At 46.4% G+C, this 17,483-nt stretch overlaps 1 protein-coding gene across 1 annotated transcript in view; it reads left to right on the forward strand.

Annotated features, from left to right (window-relative positions):
- LOC133339274 (potassium channel subfamily K member 2-like) overlaps positions 1-17,483 on the forward strand; it is a 141,364-nt gene that overhangs the window by 14,776 nt on the left and 109,105 nt on the right. Inside the window, 1 exon segment of the mRNA XM_061547413.1 lies at positions 7,662-7,779. Coding sequence (XP_061403397.1) covers positions 7,662-7,779 — 118 coding nt within the window.

A 17,483-nucleotide genomic window follows, 5' to 3' on the forward strand; every position in this document is an offset into this window, starting at 1 on the left:
TGAGTTTGGAGCTTGCGCATAAATCGCTTGCAGGTGGTCATAAAGCTGCAACAACATCTGGTGTTACCACGGTGAACTGCAAAGGTCAGGAGGTCGCACTATTTGAAACTTAACTGCTTCCAATTCTTTCCAAAGAGGTAATGGTTAAACCAATGTAAGTTTCTTCTTTTGAAAAAAAATCACGGCACCATGCCCCGCAAGGCGAACCTTTCTGCCGATATCGACATTTGACGTGACCCCCTCGCGAATCGCCGAGTTGGCACGCACGGCGAGAACCGCGGCCGGGTGACAGACGTGGAGCTGAGAGGAGCTCACCGCGGTGAATGCAGCGCTCGCCACCTCACTGCCTTGGCCTACACCGTGCCATTTACAGCCCTTTGGCAACCTTTACTCGGCATGAAACAGTCCGGTTGAGTGACGATCAAGCACCCACTGATTCACTCCACTCGCTCACTCATTCGCTCACTCATTCGCTCACTCGCTCATTCAGTCCTGTCCTTCGCTCATTCATTCACTGCAGTCGCTCGCTCACTGATTCACTCCACTCACTCACTCATTCACTCCACTCACTCATTCACTGCAGTCGCTCGCTCACTGATTCACTCCACTCACTCATTCAGTCCACTCGCTCGTTCACTCATTCACTGCAGTTGCTCGCTCACTGGCTGGTGGTGGTCAGTCGCGCCCTTATTTATCACTCTTCATCATCGCTGTCGTTGCTGTTCCCACGAACTTCACTCAACAGTTGCTCCACCCATGCTGCCCCCATCACCCACACTGCTGTGGCATCGCCCACACTGCTGCCCCATCACCCACACTGCTGCCACCATCACCCACACTGCTGCCCCCATCGCCCACACTGCTGCCCCATCACCCACACTGCTGCCCCATCACCCACACTCCGTCGCACCATCACCCACACTGCTGCTGCACCATCACCCACACTGCTGCCCCATCACCCACACTGCTGTGTCATCACCCACACTGCTGCCCCATCACCCACACTGCTGCGTCATCACCCACACTGCTGCCCCATCACCCACACTGCTGCCCCCATCACCCACACTGCTGCCCCCATCACCCACACTGCTGCCACCATCACCCACACTGCTGCCCCATCACCCACACTGCTGTGTCATCACCCACACTGCTGCGTCATCACCCACACTGCTGCCTCCATCACCCACACTGCTGCCCCCATCACCCACACTGCTGTGTCATCACCCACACTGCTGCCCCATCACCCACACTGCTGCGTCATCACCCACACTGCTGGGTCATCCACCCCCACACTGCTGCCACCATTCACCATCACCACTGCTGTGTCATCACCCACACTGCTGTGTCATCACCCACACTGCTGCCACCATCACCCACACTGCTGCCTCCATCACCCACACTGCTGCCCCCATCACCCACACTGCTGTGTCATCACCCACACTGCTGTGTCATCACCCACACTGCTGCCCCCATCACCCCACACTCGGTGTCATCACCCACACTGCTGCCCCCATCACCCACACTGCTGCCCCATCACCCACACTGCTGCCCCATCACCCACACTGCTGCCCCATCACCCACACTACTGCCCCATCACCCACACTGCTGCCCCATCACCCTCACTGCTGCCCCATCACCCACACTGCTGCCCCATCACCCACACTGCTGCCCCATCACCCTCACTGCTGCCCCATCACCCACACTGCTGCCCCATCACCCACACTACTGCGCCATCACCCACACTGCTGTGGCATCGCTCACACTGCTGCCCCCATCACCCACACTGCTGCCCCCATCACCCACACTGCTGCCCCCATCACCCACACTGCTGCCCCCATCACCCACACTGCTGTGTCATCACCCACACTGCTGCCCCCATCACCCACACTGCTGTGTCATCACCCACACTGCTGTGGCATCGCCCACACTGCTGCCCCATCACCCACACTGCTGCCCCCATCACCCACACTGCTGCCCCCATCACCCACACTGCTGCCCCTTCACCCACACTGCTGCCCCATCACCCACACTGCTGCCCCATCACCCACACTGCTGCCCCATCACCCACACTGCTGTGTCATCACCTGGACTGTCTTCAAGAGGTCTAAAGACTTCTCATTTCTTCTCCTTACCTCGCACTATTCGACTTTGGAATTCCCTCCCAACACATGTTTGTTTTTCCCCAAACGATTATAACAACATTGCTCAATTCAAGACCCGTGTTAACTCTGATCTATTTCGCCTTGAATGGTGGTGCTTGTTGCTAGCTGTTTAGCCATTTTGGCCATTGCCTGTTGCTCTGCAACTGTGAACAAGACAACATCTACTGCCGTGGCCCTCTCCGAGGGTGTGTAGCCACTCAACCAAACGAGAGTTTCATTTGGCGTGATCTCCAGTGCGAGGATTCGCCGTCGAGCATCTCGGCTGCCAGGGCAACGTCGTCTGCGTAGTCGAGGTGAACGAACGCCTCGGGTTCTCCTCCCAGCACTCCTTGTGAACTGTGGGATGCACGCTCCAGTACATCGGGGCAAGGGACAGCCATCCGAGTGGAATTGCCATTGAAATGGTTTACATAGGCACAGGCCATGTACTTCATTGGTGATTTCGGTCAGTAGTGGAATCGAACCCCGATAGCAGCTGGCCGTGAGCAGTGTCATAGTCATCACGAGGTCATCAACAGTGTCATAGTCATCACGAGGTCAACAACAGTGTCATAGTCATCACGAGGTCAACAACAGTGTCATAGTCATCACGAGGTCATCTTGGCTGGGCAGCGACATTGGCAGAGTTCCACATGTGACGTCAGGTCCAAATATCCTGTAGACTTTGAGGGAGGTTTGCTTCGTACCGCTTTGGTAAGGCGTTGTAAATTACTCTCTTTTGTGCATGTAAACATTGTCCCAACGACATTGATACTGCTGAAGCTAGATATGGGCTCATTCACAGTTTCGCAACGAAACACGCTGTTGTCTTACTCGCATTGGGTTTAACGTTGCACTTGGCTCAACTGAACGTGCCGCTGGTGACAACTAAAACGCATGCCAGAGCATGAGGCCGTGCTGTGAATCTACCTGCACGGGGGAGAATGTCATCGGTGCTTTAGTGCAGATTGTATCACATTGGTGTATCATGGGTGATGCAATGGATCCGACTATAATTCATTTGCACCAGCAACCGTTTGCTGAAATGTATAAAATAGCCGCAATACACGAAGCCCCGTGTATCTGTTTTGAAGCATTCCCAAGAAACAAATATATTAAAAGTTTAACATTCTATTGAGACTTTAATTTTACTTGTCGCAGTTGTATGAATGGAAACCGTGGTGATTTGGTTGTCCACTCTCTCTGTGTAACAAAATATGGTCATCATTGGGAAATGTAAATTGGTGTCTTGTTGGGGGAGGGGGATATTTTTTGAAGTGGTTTAGAAATTTACAATGCCAGCTAACTTATATAATTGGAAAGGACATTTTGTTATTTCATCCACACATGTTATAAGTTGAACATAGGAAAAAATGTGAGTGAGAAAAAGTAAAGACATGCAACATATTTGGATATGAAATCGCATCCAAGTATGTTTAAGCGAGTGTACGAGCTGCTACGTTCACAATGGGCCGCTCTGTTTTCAGCATCCACCCCGGCTTGTGCTGCCTGGGATGATTCGTCCGGATAATTGAGGCTGGGAGTGGTGGTGGGGGAGACGATGGTGCTTGTCGGTGCTCTGTCTGTGCTCCTCAGTTCAGATTATATGAGCAGTCCCTGAACAGACTCAACATAAAAAATGAAATAGTACGATTCTTACAGATGAACCGTGTGCAATTTAAAGCAATTTGGGAAAAAAAAGTGGACATTGTAATAGAGCTGCCCACGTCTTCCAATTGTAGCGTCTGTACATTGCTCTTCATCTCTGCCTGCATGTGCAACAACGATGATACTATCTCTAATAATAATAATACCTTGTTTGCCGATCTGGAAAATGATCCCCAATTCTTGAGAATATTTTCCAGGAGAGTCTTGGGATATTTGACCAATGTTCCGTGCCAGAGAACATCTCAATGCAATGGGGGTCTCACCCACAATATGAGAACATTCAAACTCGAATCGTAAACATTACACAATGCAGTACAATGCAATTTCCATTTATACAAAATCCAAATGCAATCCCGTCTGAAGACGCCATACAAAGTAGCAGTACCTGTATCAGGGGGACCTGCCAGCAAAGGGAGGTTTATCTATAAATATATATTTACATATATTTAGAGATGTGTCCGTGGTGTAATAGTTAGCACATTGGTTTGCAATGCAGAGGTCGATCTCCTGGCGCGGCAGTTGAAGCATTGGGCGCAAGTTTCTTGAATCCCCTTCCACCTCTAGCCACCGCAGTGCACATGGCTACACCGCGGTGATTCGAAAGGCGAGTTGCATGTGGTGGGGCAAAGCGTGGGTACTGTCATCTCTTCTGGCGAACGTGGAAGGGCAGGCAAATATTCTTAGGTTTTTTCGGTAAAGTCACGTAGGTAAAACATCAAAATTAATAAAAATAAAATAAAACAAAAATCACCGTGATTTTTGTTTTATTTTATTTTTATTAATTTTGATGTTTTACCTACGTGACTTTACCGAAAAAACCTAAGAATATGAATCCTTGCAGTCACGAAAGCTTCACATCTAGAATGGGCAGGCAAATGTTGTGTCTAGAGGAGCTCTCGGGAGCCATGTCTGCAGTAGTGGGGTGAGAGCAATACATCGCAGGCCTGCACCTTTGTCTTTTACCATTTTTAAAATTCCATTTACTTCGAAGTGCCGACTGCGTGGAGGCAGCTTGCACACATCTTTGCATGATCCACCAACCCCCTGCTGAAGTTCTCAGTGAGGCATCTTATGATTTGGCGACTGCAGTTGCTTGTCATGAAGTAGCTGTGATGAATTAGAGTCTTGGCATTACAATAATAGAAAACATGGCATTACCTCGATGGAAAACAATCACGAAACGGCAAAGGTAATGTAAAAACAATGCCAAGCCAGATTTGAAGTTTTCGTGACTGCAGGGGGATCCATACTCGCTGGTTGTTTCTGTGAAGTCACGTAGGTGGGAAAAAAAGCAACCGTGTTTATTTATTTATTTTTATTCTATTTTTTCACCTACGTGACTTTACCGAAAGAACCAAAGAGTATAATGCCAAGCCTTTACCTCTGTCAGCATGTTCTTATGAAATTGTAAAAATCTGCTTGCCCGATTGCTTCATCAGCAGTAAAATCTGACGAAGCTGCAGACACTGCGGATCCATCGCTCACCTCTCTGCCGTTGAGTGCCTCTAACGCAATAACAACAGAGACGACCAAATACTTATCTCGCATTTTAAACTTCCACAAAGGGAAACAAATGCTATTAACATTTAATCACGTGCAATAGATACATTACTACATGAAGCTGATTTTGTGGCGTTAATAGTCCACGTGATGTATAAAACCTTGGCCGCTGATCGTAGCAAAGGAATCGATTTTCAGCGAAACCTTTAAACATTTGTACGCCTGCGTTCGGACGATTGCGTTTCAAGTTGTGCAAAGGCGCTGACACAACGACGAGAAAAAGAACCCACAGCCAGACGTCCTCCCCCCTTCGCAGTGACTCGCACATCCACTCGGCAGTTGCGTCATGACGTCTCGCACGCACACAGACGCCTGGCACGGACAGCCAATGCAGCCAACATTTAGAATTTGAGCTCCCTTATCCATCTCTAACCCATAGTCATGCGTTGAATTAAGGTGCTTTAGACGAGCTCAGATTGACCAAATGGCTTTTGTAACATGCTTTCGTTTTTAGGATACAATATTTGTCCCGCACTCCTCTTGATCATGGTAATAATCAGGGATATAATCTCCCACTTGATATTTTAGCGGAATGCTGTTGGGTCTGCTTGCAGTAGGGATTATCGGCATCAGGCCGCTATCGCCATGAGTGTACGAGGTATGCCTATCCGTAATATTCCTGTCAATGTACTCGATGTCCCTGTAATCCTAGTGAGGACACACCGAGTATCGTGTGAGCAAATAAGGTGAGATGGGTACCGTGTGCCATGTTAATTCCTCGTCTGATCAGGCTGAAATTCAATCACTGGTAATCAGAATAATAATAATGATGGGAACAATGTTTTTTGCGATGCTTTCCCTTAAAAGGCGTGACTTGTTTTGAGTGAATCGCAGCTTCCACTGATTGTTACTTCTCGGCTGCCACCATGAACACACGGGGATTGTGTTTTGCCATCCAGTGCTCTAGATAGCTGGAGGGGATATTACAATAATCTTGAGAGCAAAGCAAGGGGCTGGATTAGGCAGTCATTTATTTGTGTGACTCATCACCATCATCATCCATCCCTTGTTTATCCACTGCTGGATGAAGGCTTCTCCCACGCCGTCGCCATCCTTCACATTCATTCGATGTCACGAGTCGTCATCTCCCTCCTGCACGGATCTCGTCGGCGGAGTCCGGACAAATGTTTAAAACCATTCAATAACGAGGCGTGTATCGTTTGCTCCAACATAGATCAGAAAGCCTCGCACGTAGAATTAATACTCGCACGTAGATGTCATACTCACACGTAGATGTCATACTCACACGTAGATGTCATACTCACACGTAGATTTAATACTCACACGTAGATTCAATACTCGCACGTAGATTTAATACAGCTAATAAGAGGCATCAATTGATTTGGATTTGGGTGAGGCGATGTAATGATCTGGCCAGGTTTAAGTCATAAGCCCTCCACCCCTGACATAGCCAAAGAGATTAAAATGCTTGTTTAACGCGTAGTAGGCTTTCCTGACCAATATCATCTATAATACAGGTTTTTTTGGGTTGGATCGTGTAAATATAAATGTGTTGTTAACCCAAATCTGGCTGTCTGCCTGATGATGCTAGCCGTGTTTACTCGGATGGTAAATGTTGTGGATTTACTCTCCAGCACACCGTCGTGCTGTACTAGTAACGAATTTGCTCGTTCTGTTTACGTGACAAACATTACTAATTGGCTGTGTCGGGTGGTTGTGGGTTTAACGACACATTCATATTTACGCGATCTAACCCAAAAAAACTTGCGTTATGGAAAATAAAAATGTTACTTGCTGAAGTGTTTTTCTGCACCAATCATTATTGCTTCAGCTCACCAGTAGTACGTTGGTATCGGAGATGTGGAAGAGTCAATGTATTGTTGCATCGCAGAGCCACGAGAGATGGCAGTGGCTGAGAGAGGCCATCGTCCACCACTGATAGATGATGGCTGATCATGAAGATAATAATGGCCGTACTGAATTAGCGGAATTCCACCAAATAATTTATCGTCGTGTATTTGGGTTGTGCCGCGTGTTGTCCGGCACGATGTCTGACGTTTCGCTCCGCGCGCTGGGAGCTTCTCTCTGTCCAATTCCCGAAGAAGCTTGGCAGGCGTGAAGCAAAACGTCGAACATCGCACGGTACGAGCCAAAAATAAATTGGAGAAATAACATAGTTATTAATTTAGCTGGCGCGCGCTGGCTCAAGCTGAAGTCCGTTGTTGTTAGCGAGATGTTAATTTCCTGTCATTTATTTATATTTGTATCCCCATGGGCGGATGTCGCAAGAGATCACGTGTAGTCGTAATTGATTGTGTCTCTCGCTGGCAGAATGTGGCGGCTGCCCTCAGTGCCGGTGTGAACCCCTCGGGTAACGCCACGAGCCAGAACAGCCACTGGGACCTGGGGAGTGCCTTCTTCTTCGCCGGCACAGTCATCACCACCATTGGTACGAACACGCGCACGCACGCACGCCTAACGAACACGCATGCGCGTAACGAACACACGCGCACATGTACGCACGCACCACTCGCTCGCACCAGCAGCCCAGCTGCTTTGCGTGCCGTGGGCATGAGGACGCCCCAAACACTGCAGTAGACATGGCCACGAAGTGTTTAATATGCCGAAGAGACACACATGGACATTGACAAATATATATTTTTTTCCCTTCAGCAAAGTGACATCATTGCGGATTATGCCGATGACGAAACCTGTAAATACACAGTTGCACGCAAACAGCAGGCTCAGCACCGAGTCGGTAGCCAGTAGTTGCACAGAGTTCATTTCATTCTCGTGCAGCAGAACTGCTTTCATCCGCGATGACGTGGAGGAAGGGAGGCTGCACTTCACAGATCCTATCCGTAATGTTACCAATAATTCAACGTGAGCCATTCCCTTAAAGGTCACCCAGAACTTGACACACGCACACAAACACACGCACACACAAACACACGCACACGCACGCGCTCTAATTATGACCGTGAGCGTGGACCGAAACGCAAGCACTCGCGCACACACGTATGGACAGACGCCCACACGCACGCAGAGATAAAGATCCCCGTACAGCCATGCGGACTGTTGGGGCAAGTGCTGGGGAGTGAGCCCCTATTAAGGCCGGGGCATGAGGGTTGGTATAGCCGGCACCACGCCTGTTCACCGCGCTGGTGAGTGAGCACCTATTAAGGCCGGGGCATGAGGCTTGGTGTTGCCAGCACCACGCCTGTTCACTTTGTGTCTCCCCAGTGCTGAAGTTGTGCAAACTGGGCAGGGGAGACTCATGACAGGCTCTGTTACCACTTTCCATGGTTTGGGAACAATATCCTTGTAGTCGGGTCCGTAGGCAATGCAGTAACTGCTGTGCCACTTTTCCCCACACATGAACTCGCAGACAAAGATTCCCCGTATAGCCTTAACAGACTGTTGGGGCAAGTGCTGTTAGTGAGCACCTATGAAGGCCGGCACAGCACACGAGGGGATGAGTGGCCAGCACCACGCCTGACCGCCTTTGTCTCCCTAGTGGCAATGTTTAGTCACCGCACCAGGTACTCATTTGAGGCTGAGTCGATCTAGCGGAGGCCCAGAACCAATTCAGATAATTGTCACTGGCAGTGGCATGAGCAAAAAACAAACTCGGGTTGCTGGGTTCGTAGCACAGCGCGCTGACCACGATATTACCCCTCCCGCCCCATGTGCACACACATTCACACAGTACAATCATCAAACCGTCGGTGTGAATAAACCCATTTAATAAACTTTGTTGAGATGGTATCACTGATATCCAGTATCTATTCAAATATATCTTATTCCATCTAATTTGCATTTAAGAATCGTGACAGACGAACTCTGTTATCATCAGAACCAATGGTGCGAATCATCACGCGTGCATTGCAAATACCCAGAGGCACCCACACGCCATACCACCTCGCACACACAACACAGATACGCACCGTCTCGTCGGCCATCGTCAACCCACGGAGGCCTTGTCAAGCCCTCACCGTCCACCTAGCGGACGTCCTCCTCTGGGATTGCGTGCCATTATACAGCACAACAAGAATACGTCAACGTGACTTTCTGCTCAAATGAGTGTTGGGGCGGTGCTCTGAGCCGGTGGTTATAGCGGGGATGAGTCTACTCGCATGACACCCGCTGCTTGGCTTCCCAACACATTTTTATTGACATCGGAGGGATGGTGGTCCGAGACAACCCCAAGACGGGATTCTAACGCCGAACCTTCCGACATGGAGCTGCTCGCTGTACCGCCCAGCCACGGCCAGATTGCATCACGTGGGCCGCTGATGCTCTCTTGTTTTCCGTGCAGCTTGGCCAGACGGAGCGCAGCGCGGCACGCTGGTGCATAAACGCACTCTGCACATAAAACGGCATTAGCGTGTTTGCGTACACAGCGGTCGTGCGTACACACACGTGCACGGTGCCGTGCCATTACTGACGCTCCTCTCAGAGCGCTGTTGTGGACCGCATCGGAGACCACGGAACCCCGAGTATAAAACCACAAAACAAAGCGCAGTGTCTCTTAAAAACCTTTCTGCGGCCACCTACATACACTGATTTACCACTTATTGGTACTCTACACACAAAGACAAGGACACGAGCATTCGCAATAAGCCACTCGGTATACACGCAACGCACGATAGACTCGCTGCAATGAAGTGTGCTGGTTTCTCTGTTTGTTTTATGTGCTCTTAAACGAGATGCACTTTCCAGCACAAAGCATCGTCTCCGATTGTCGCATTTGCTCACGAGGAGAGGACGCCACGTGCATGCCGGCGATCGTTCGCGCGACGGTGTTGCCCGTAACGCACCCCCTGCGCAAGCCAGAAGCATGCTAATGGGGGTGTCGTCAGCACACAACCTACTGGCGATGTGCGCTTTCTGAAGTGCTTCTGTGGCCGTCTGGAATGCTCTTCGGATATTAGGAAGCCACCGGAGCTCTGCACTTTTAGATCGTCTCGATTGAAAACTCTTTTTTTCGTGTGTTTAGTTTGTTGTTCTTCCCCCGCACCTCTGATTAGCAGCATGGTTGTCTACGTACGGTGCGAAAGAAGTTCGACATACATACATTATGATTAGGGGCTGCTTCGTGCTTGACACATGTAAGCAACATAGAGAAAACGTCTCCAAAGATTCTGGCTTTTAGACGATTATTGAGACTTTGTCTTTAACTGCTACTCCTGGTATGACATTAATGTCATTACTCTGCTTGTTTACCTAGGAAAGCCTCACCGAGTCTCGTGACTCTTTTCAGGAGGGACCCATCACGTTTCCCCAGTAGCAGGGGGGAGGGCGGGGGGGGGCAGCGGGGGGGGTCTTCGAGGGCGGTGGCAGGGGACGGGGGGTTTCAGGGGAGGGGGCGACGATTGGTGCGTGCATTCCAATCGAGTTACCTTGCAGGTAATTTGTACATTTTTTGTGGCAGATTTAGACCGTGACGCGGCCCCACAGCGCCCTCCTCTCGAGAAAGACGTCACAGGATCTTTAACGTCCACTGTGGAGCAGATAGCACGTCATGTTACGGGTCATCCATTCCGCATTGTTAATCTGGGCAGCCACTGGATGTGAACACTGAACCTCTGCAGCAAGCGGTGAACAGGTGCCCGCCGAGCCGTGCCAGCGCGGTGGCTCTGTGTGCGTGGGAAGCCCGCAGGGCACCACAGGGCACCAGCAGGGCACCGCAGGCCGAGCATGGGAGAGTAGTCCCACTGTGGTGTACAACAGCCTGGGCACTTTATTTACAGTTTAAATGTCTTGCACGGAATTGAACATCATTTGTCTGTTTCTAGAACCCAATTTGCAATCCACAGAGAGAAATCACCAGTGTCTAATATAATCTCTGCTGGTGTGTAATATATGGCCCTTTCTAGTTGAAAGAAATTTCCAAACTTGGACAATAGGATTTATTTTTAGCCAACTGAAAATTATTAGAAGTTTCTGGACTTAGATTTATGCAGCTGCCTTGGGTTCTCTGCTATGAAGGCATTTGTATTTGAAAACCATAATAACTTAGAAGATGCCACGTGGCTTATTTTGCAAAGGGACTCTGCTTCTGAGAACAATGCCAGTCTGAAGCACTTATGTCTGGTGTGAGAAACTCCCAAGTCCACAATGCAAACGCTTAATATAATTGGATAAAATGGGCTTTCACGTTTCCAATTAAATCCAAACAGTGAAGAGTGGTGTTTATTATGTTTTTTACAAAATCAGTGATGGAAATATAAATAAATTTAGAGTTTTTTGTTTTGTTTTATCTTGTCAACGATGACTTTGACTTGATGAAAATTGTCAGTCTTGCTGGTGACTATGACCGCCCACCAAAGGCCTAAGACTGACTGACTCTGAGACAAATCAATGAGTCTTAACAAAGACCCAGATTAAATCATTTTAAATTAAACACTTCATAACTAAGAGTGGAATAAATGTTTGACTGGGATCGTCAATTAGACGAAGAGAATGACTGAAACATACCTCGACAGACAAAGACTGGACAAACATTGCATTGGTTGTCATCAGCTGGACTCGTGCTATGAGTAAATGGAATTTTAAAAAATTCTGGCTAAATTTACGGCAGTGAAAGCCGAACTAATGAGTGCCAGGGTCAATGACAACGCAACACAACACTCGCAACACAATAATCGCAACACAACACACCGCTGTTCCTCCCGTCCATACAAACGATCCTAGCGTCCATCTGTGCCCTGAGGTTAGACGCACGTCCGCCTCTCACCCGCTGCTGAGCAGCACCAAGCTGTACCCTGCTGCAGGTCGAGGTGCCACTCCACTGGCCTTCAGGGTCCACGGGTATCAGATGTTTCCTGAAAATCACGCGGCGCTCGCTGCATTTGTGCGGTCGCAGCAGCGCTTCATCTCGGTATTTGAATCGGGGACCCACTGATCCCTTTGTGCAGCGAGACCGCAAAGGCGAATTAATGGTCACGGCAGAGTGGACGTGGGGGTCTTGTTGCTGCAGTCAATCAGAAAAGCTAATGGAGAGCTTACAAGTGAAATGCGTTCGTTTAGTAAGGGTCACGTGCTCGCGCGATCGGTCTCTTAGAGTATACGTTATTGCATTTTATATTTCCAATGAATATGGTTTCTAGAATATATATTACTGTATTGCTTTGCTTCTTTCTTGGATGTAGTGGTGGCGCAGTGATTAGTGTGTTATACCATGAACCTAGCCACCTGTGTTCGATTCCGGGCTGCTGCTAACATCAGCGGCGAGTTCTCTAAACTGGTCCTGGGCCCACTCTTCACCAATCCGCACTGACCAGTGTGGTGAAGTATAGTCAAACCACCACCGAGACCGTCATGTCACAGGCAGGCCTTCATCCAACAGCGAATTTACAACAGGCCCTAAATTATGACAGTTTTGTTAATTATTTACACATACAAACCTTCGTTTGTGTCACGACTTCCTCAAGTGAGTCCAGGATGCTTATTACATTCCAGACTCCTGGGAGGAAATCGAGGTGTATGAGATGAGAACACTCAAACAGCACAGCACAGATAGCCTGCCAGAAGCCTCCTTGCTGTGCTGCTCCATATGGGCACCTTGCCACCATCCACACGGCTGCACGGTGCATGCTTGATATGAACGATCCATCAACCCTACCTCCAGCTGTGTTGTACCCATTACTGTTTGACCATACTTCACCAAGATGGTAAAGTGCGACTTGTCAAGGTGGGAGCATAGACTTTGGAGCATAGATGTACAGTACAACGATCGATTTTGCTGCACTGCTCTCTGCTGCCCACAATGTAGCCCCTTCGTTTAAACTTGCTGCTCACCCATCCAAACACCGTCCAGGCACAACCCTGCTTAACTTCCCGAGATCTGACGAGATCGGTCACATTCCTCGTGATTCGGCCAATACAAGATCTCACATTGCGAAATAATGATGCGTGGAATATACTTAATATCGTCATCAATGTGAAAGCCCTATTTTTCCCATTCTGAATGTTCGGCATTGCTAATAGATTATCTAAATTCAAGGTCACACTGGTAATAGAAAGTTGGCATGGGTAATTGCCTGGGAGACGTGCTCCCCATAATTGCTGCCGCTATATTTAAATGTGGTGGCTCAATTATCGTAATGTTGTGATGTCATAATTTACCTCGCAGCGCTTGTGAACCCACTTAAGATCACAATTGTGTCGCCATGTGGATTTTGGAAAGCACGATCAGACATACAAGTAGTGTGTGTTTTATTTATTGTTTAGTTATACTGCCCTTCCATGGTGTTTTCAAAAGGCCGAGTGGCAATTGCACCACCGATTGCGATGGCGCAATTGATGACGTGTTTCTGACACTGTGTTTTGTTGAACATTGAAATTGGTTGCAGGGTTCCAAATAAGAAAACGTCTAAACTCATGTCTATCAGCAAGGCCCACGGGGTAACGTGGGGGGCTTTTGGCCCCCTCCCTCCCCAAAAGCCACTTCTTTGTCGTGGTTGATGATACTGGAGCACTGATACATTCTGTAGATAATTTAAATAATTTAGATAATTTGGTATTTGATCAATTAAAGCCGTAGCTACCTCGCTGTTGAAGCAGACACACCCACTGTGGACTTTTACTTTTGATGCCTGACGTTCATTTATGAAACTGGTTATTGAAGGATTTTCATCAATTCAAATCCGTGCAAAAGTTATCCACAACCACGAATGATGAATGTATTCATGCATACTCATGAATATGAGTGAAAGGGCGTATTTTCGCTCATTGGAATACAAATGCCTTAATTAGATTTATATCGAGGTAAAGCCGTAGCTTTAGCCATCACTTTACCTTGGCATAGGGCATGGTAATATTAAAGCCATATATTTAATTAATTAGTTATCTATATGGCCTTCAGGGGTGTATGGCAGTAATACACATCACTATGTATAAACTACCTCCATCGAAATTATATAGTTTTGTGAATGTTTTTGTTTGATTTAGTTTTACAGTTTGTATGTCATGTTTAATGTCATATTAAAATAAATATGATTAGGGCATTAAAAACAGGTCAACTGGGATGTTGAGTGCAATTTGTATTCCTTTTGAGCTATGATATGTCATATCCATGAGCATCGATGAATACATTAAGTACTCTTTTGTGTTTGTGGATAACTTCTGCACGGATTTTAATTGATTAAAACCCTTCAATGACCAATTTCTAAAGTTAATGTTAGACTTCAAAGTGACAATCTAAAGCATGTGTCTGCTCAAACAAGTCTGATGCGTATTCGGGTTGTAACGGCATAATCTGTGACATTTCACTCCATGAGCTGAGAGCTTCTCATCCTGGAAGAACATTTCTGTTCCGCACAAGGAGTGAATCGCTGGACATGAGGCCCAAGAACCGGCAGTACAACTCGAAAACAGCGGAGAGTGGTGTTGATTTGCGCAATCACAACAACCTACGCGATAGTCGTACTCCTTGCGTTGATCGGCCTGTGCCAGTGGTGTTGATCTGCTATGCTTGTGGTTGCAAGCCAGTCGCTCTGTATGAATAGTACTGTTTACTTCCCTCGAATTGGTGCGGAAGTCATTTAATCAATCCTCAAGGGATGCTAGGCAAAGTGCACAGTCTGTCTGACATTATCTGTACGTCTCAATTTGGCTGTGCAACATTTGTTTTGCATGCGCAGGCAGAATAAGGAATTGAACTTCGTAAATACCGTTGGATAGATAGGGCCCTATTTAGCTCTAGATTTACCATGTTTACATTTGTTTATCACCTCATGGCCCAATGTGACCTAAATAAAATGTCACGTTGTCTTAATGAGCTGAGGTTATACTATTTTAAACTGAAGAATGTTGATCTTAAAATGTGTAATTTATCATGTGAGCATTTATGAATGTTTATCAGAAATCCTTAACTTTAATTTTCTATACCAATAATTTATGAATGGGTCATAAAATATAATGGTAATAATTACAGACCACACTTTTAACAGTCCACTGCCTTAGTCAGTGGGGTTGTTTGACCATACTTCACCATTCAGATATCACTGACCACTGACGTTAGCCGTGGCCATGAATTGAAGTTGGATCGCTGGGTTCATTGCACAGTGCACTAACCACTGCACCACATCTCTACCCCTGGTCAGGAACTAGGAAAGGAATATAAAATGTGAATACAAACGAATCTCAAATAACTGAGGAATGGGTGTTTATTATGTAAATGTAATGGGTGAGTGAATGCGATTGGAATAATGCGTCTCTGTGGAGAGTGAATGGTAATGATTTCTAAAAGGCGCTAATGTAATGGAAGCTTGCCAAAATGATCAACTTGAGAACACAAACGTATTTTGCTCAGTTTTGAACTTAATAAATATATACTCAAGCAGTTAACATGTGGCAAATTAATATGTTGCAGTCTCTAATACAACTTTATATTTCCTTTTGGTATAATCACAAGTCAAAATAAACATTTCGAATACTTTAATGTAATTTGTATAATTACAGAAGTTTAAAACTGTTACAAAAACATTCGAATGCTTTTCGATGAGAAATGCTGACCGAGGAAAGTAAACAGAAAAGTCCATGTCTCGATATAAGTTGACCTTGTCCAAATGGAAAATTCGTGAAATGACGTTCACACAACTATCGTTTGGCTATTCTATTGTGTAGGGTTTAGCGGTCGCGCTGAAGCAATACGGAACGTCGGACATCATTCCAAACGATATGCGGTACAAGTATAAAACGGGATGGATACAATGTTGTTCGTTCCTAGAAAGGTCTTGGTGACATTATCCAATGTATTCATTTCACTTAATCCCAAGAATCCAAATATGAAAATGTCCTCTTTAGTATTTACTTGGCTGTTTTAATAAGATAATATTTACACATTTTGGCAGTATTGGCATAGGTTTCGTTTATGCACAAGTTTTTTTAATTGTTGTATTTGTTGTTAAAGATCTCATTACTTAGCAAGTTTTCTCTCATCCTGTTAATAATTAAAAAGGCAAGTTTCAACACATACACCCTAAAATAGCAATAGTTGCATAAAAAGTACAGCTTGGAAAGAACATTTAAACCCAGAGATGATATCTTTAAAGTGGTTATATTGCCAGCCACAATGTCTAAGCCAAACAAAAGCGTGGAGTGTTAAATTGCTCACAAAGATTCCGCAAATTTAGCATCCGAGCCCAAATTCCGTATTGACACGGAATGATAAATGTCTTAAAACGACGCCAAGAAATGTTTACAATCTCCAATTAAGGCATAATAAAAAAAATCATAACAAGTGGAGAAAAAATCCAGTGAGCACAACTCAATATCGGTATCGAAACGTATCTTTGAGCAAGTTCTCGATATTATTTAGTGGTTTAATTAATGCGATGACCGTTGACTCCCCCCCCCACCCATCGACCCCACAGTACAGAGCAGTGTGTGGTGGTGTTGAAGTGTGCGTCCTCCCGCCTCTTACACATTTATAGCCAGCGTGGAAGAGTAGGCCAAATACCTTTTAGAGGGGCTCTCTTAAGCTTCCTGTATAGGAGGCCCTTCCACCAGCCAGTTGCATGAGCATGACATTGCAGGGAAGCACTTTTGCCTTCTTAAACTAATTAGAACTCTGGAATTTTGTTCAATTTAAGTTTCCATTGCATTTCCACGAGACATACGTTTTTAGAGTGAATACAAATGTGGCACGCATGGACGGTTATTTTAATTTGTTCTATTAATCATCTGGTTCAGCTTTGAAAGCTGAACAAGTCAAAGGAACAAATAACATTACATGTAAACCAACAGTTCGGTGGGTTGGTAAATGAGTGGCAATTGTCTCGATGGCAACACTTTGAAATTGTCTGCACGTGTGAAATCGTGGCTAATGATCGGCTTTCAGGTGGGACCTGTGGAGAACAAATTTTGATTGCGTAAATAGGCCACCACCTTTCAGTGTGATTTAGATTAAGATTCGTGCCCAATAACAGTAATTTACATGAAAGTTAATCAGCCTATTTGTCATCTGCATAAGGATGAAACAGCGTGTGTATGGACAATCCACGATGACTCATCGTCTACAACACCAGGATGTGGCACAACTGGGAGAGCCTCTTTCTTACAGGAATTGCCAGCAATTTGGCATATAAGCATCATCGTAACAGTGATGATAGTGATGCTGCATTTTCTTTACATAAAAAAAGCCTC

Source organism: Lethenteron reissneri, chromosome 8 (assembly GCF_015708825.2).
Source record: "Lethenteron reissneri isolate LAM-NWPU_2019-01 chromosome 8, ASM1570882v1, whole genome shotgun sequence".
NCBI lineage: Eukaryota > Metazoa > Chordata > Hyperoartia > Petromyzontiformes > Petromyzontidae > Lethenteron > Lethenteron reissneri.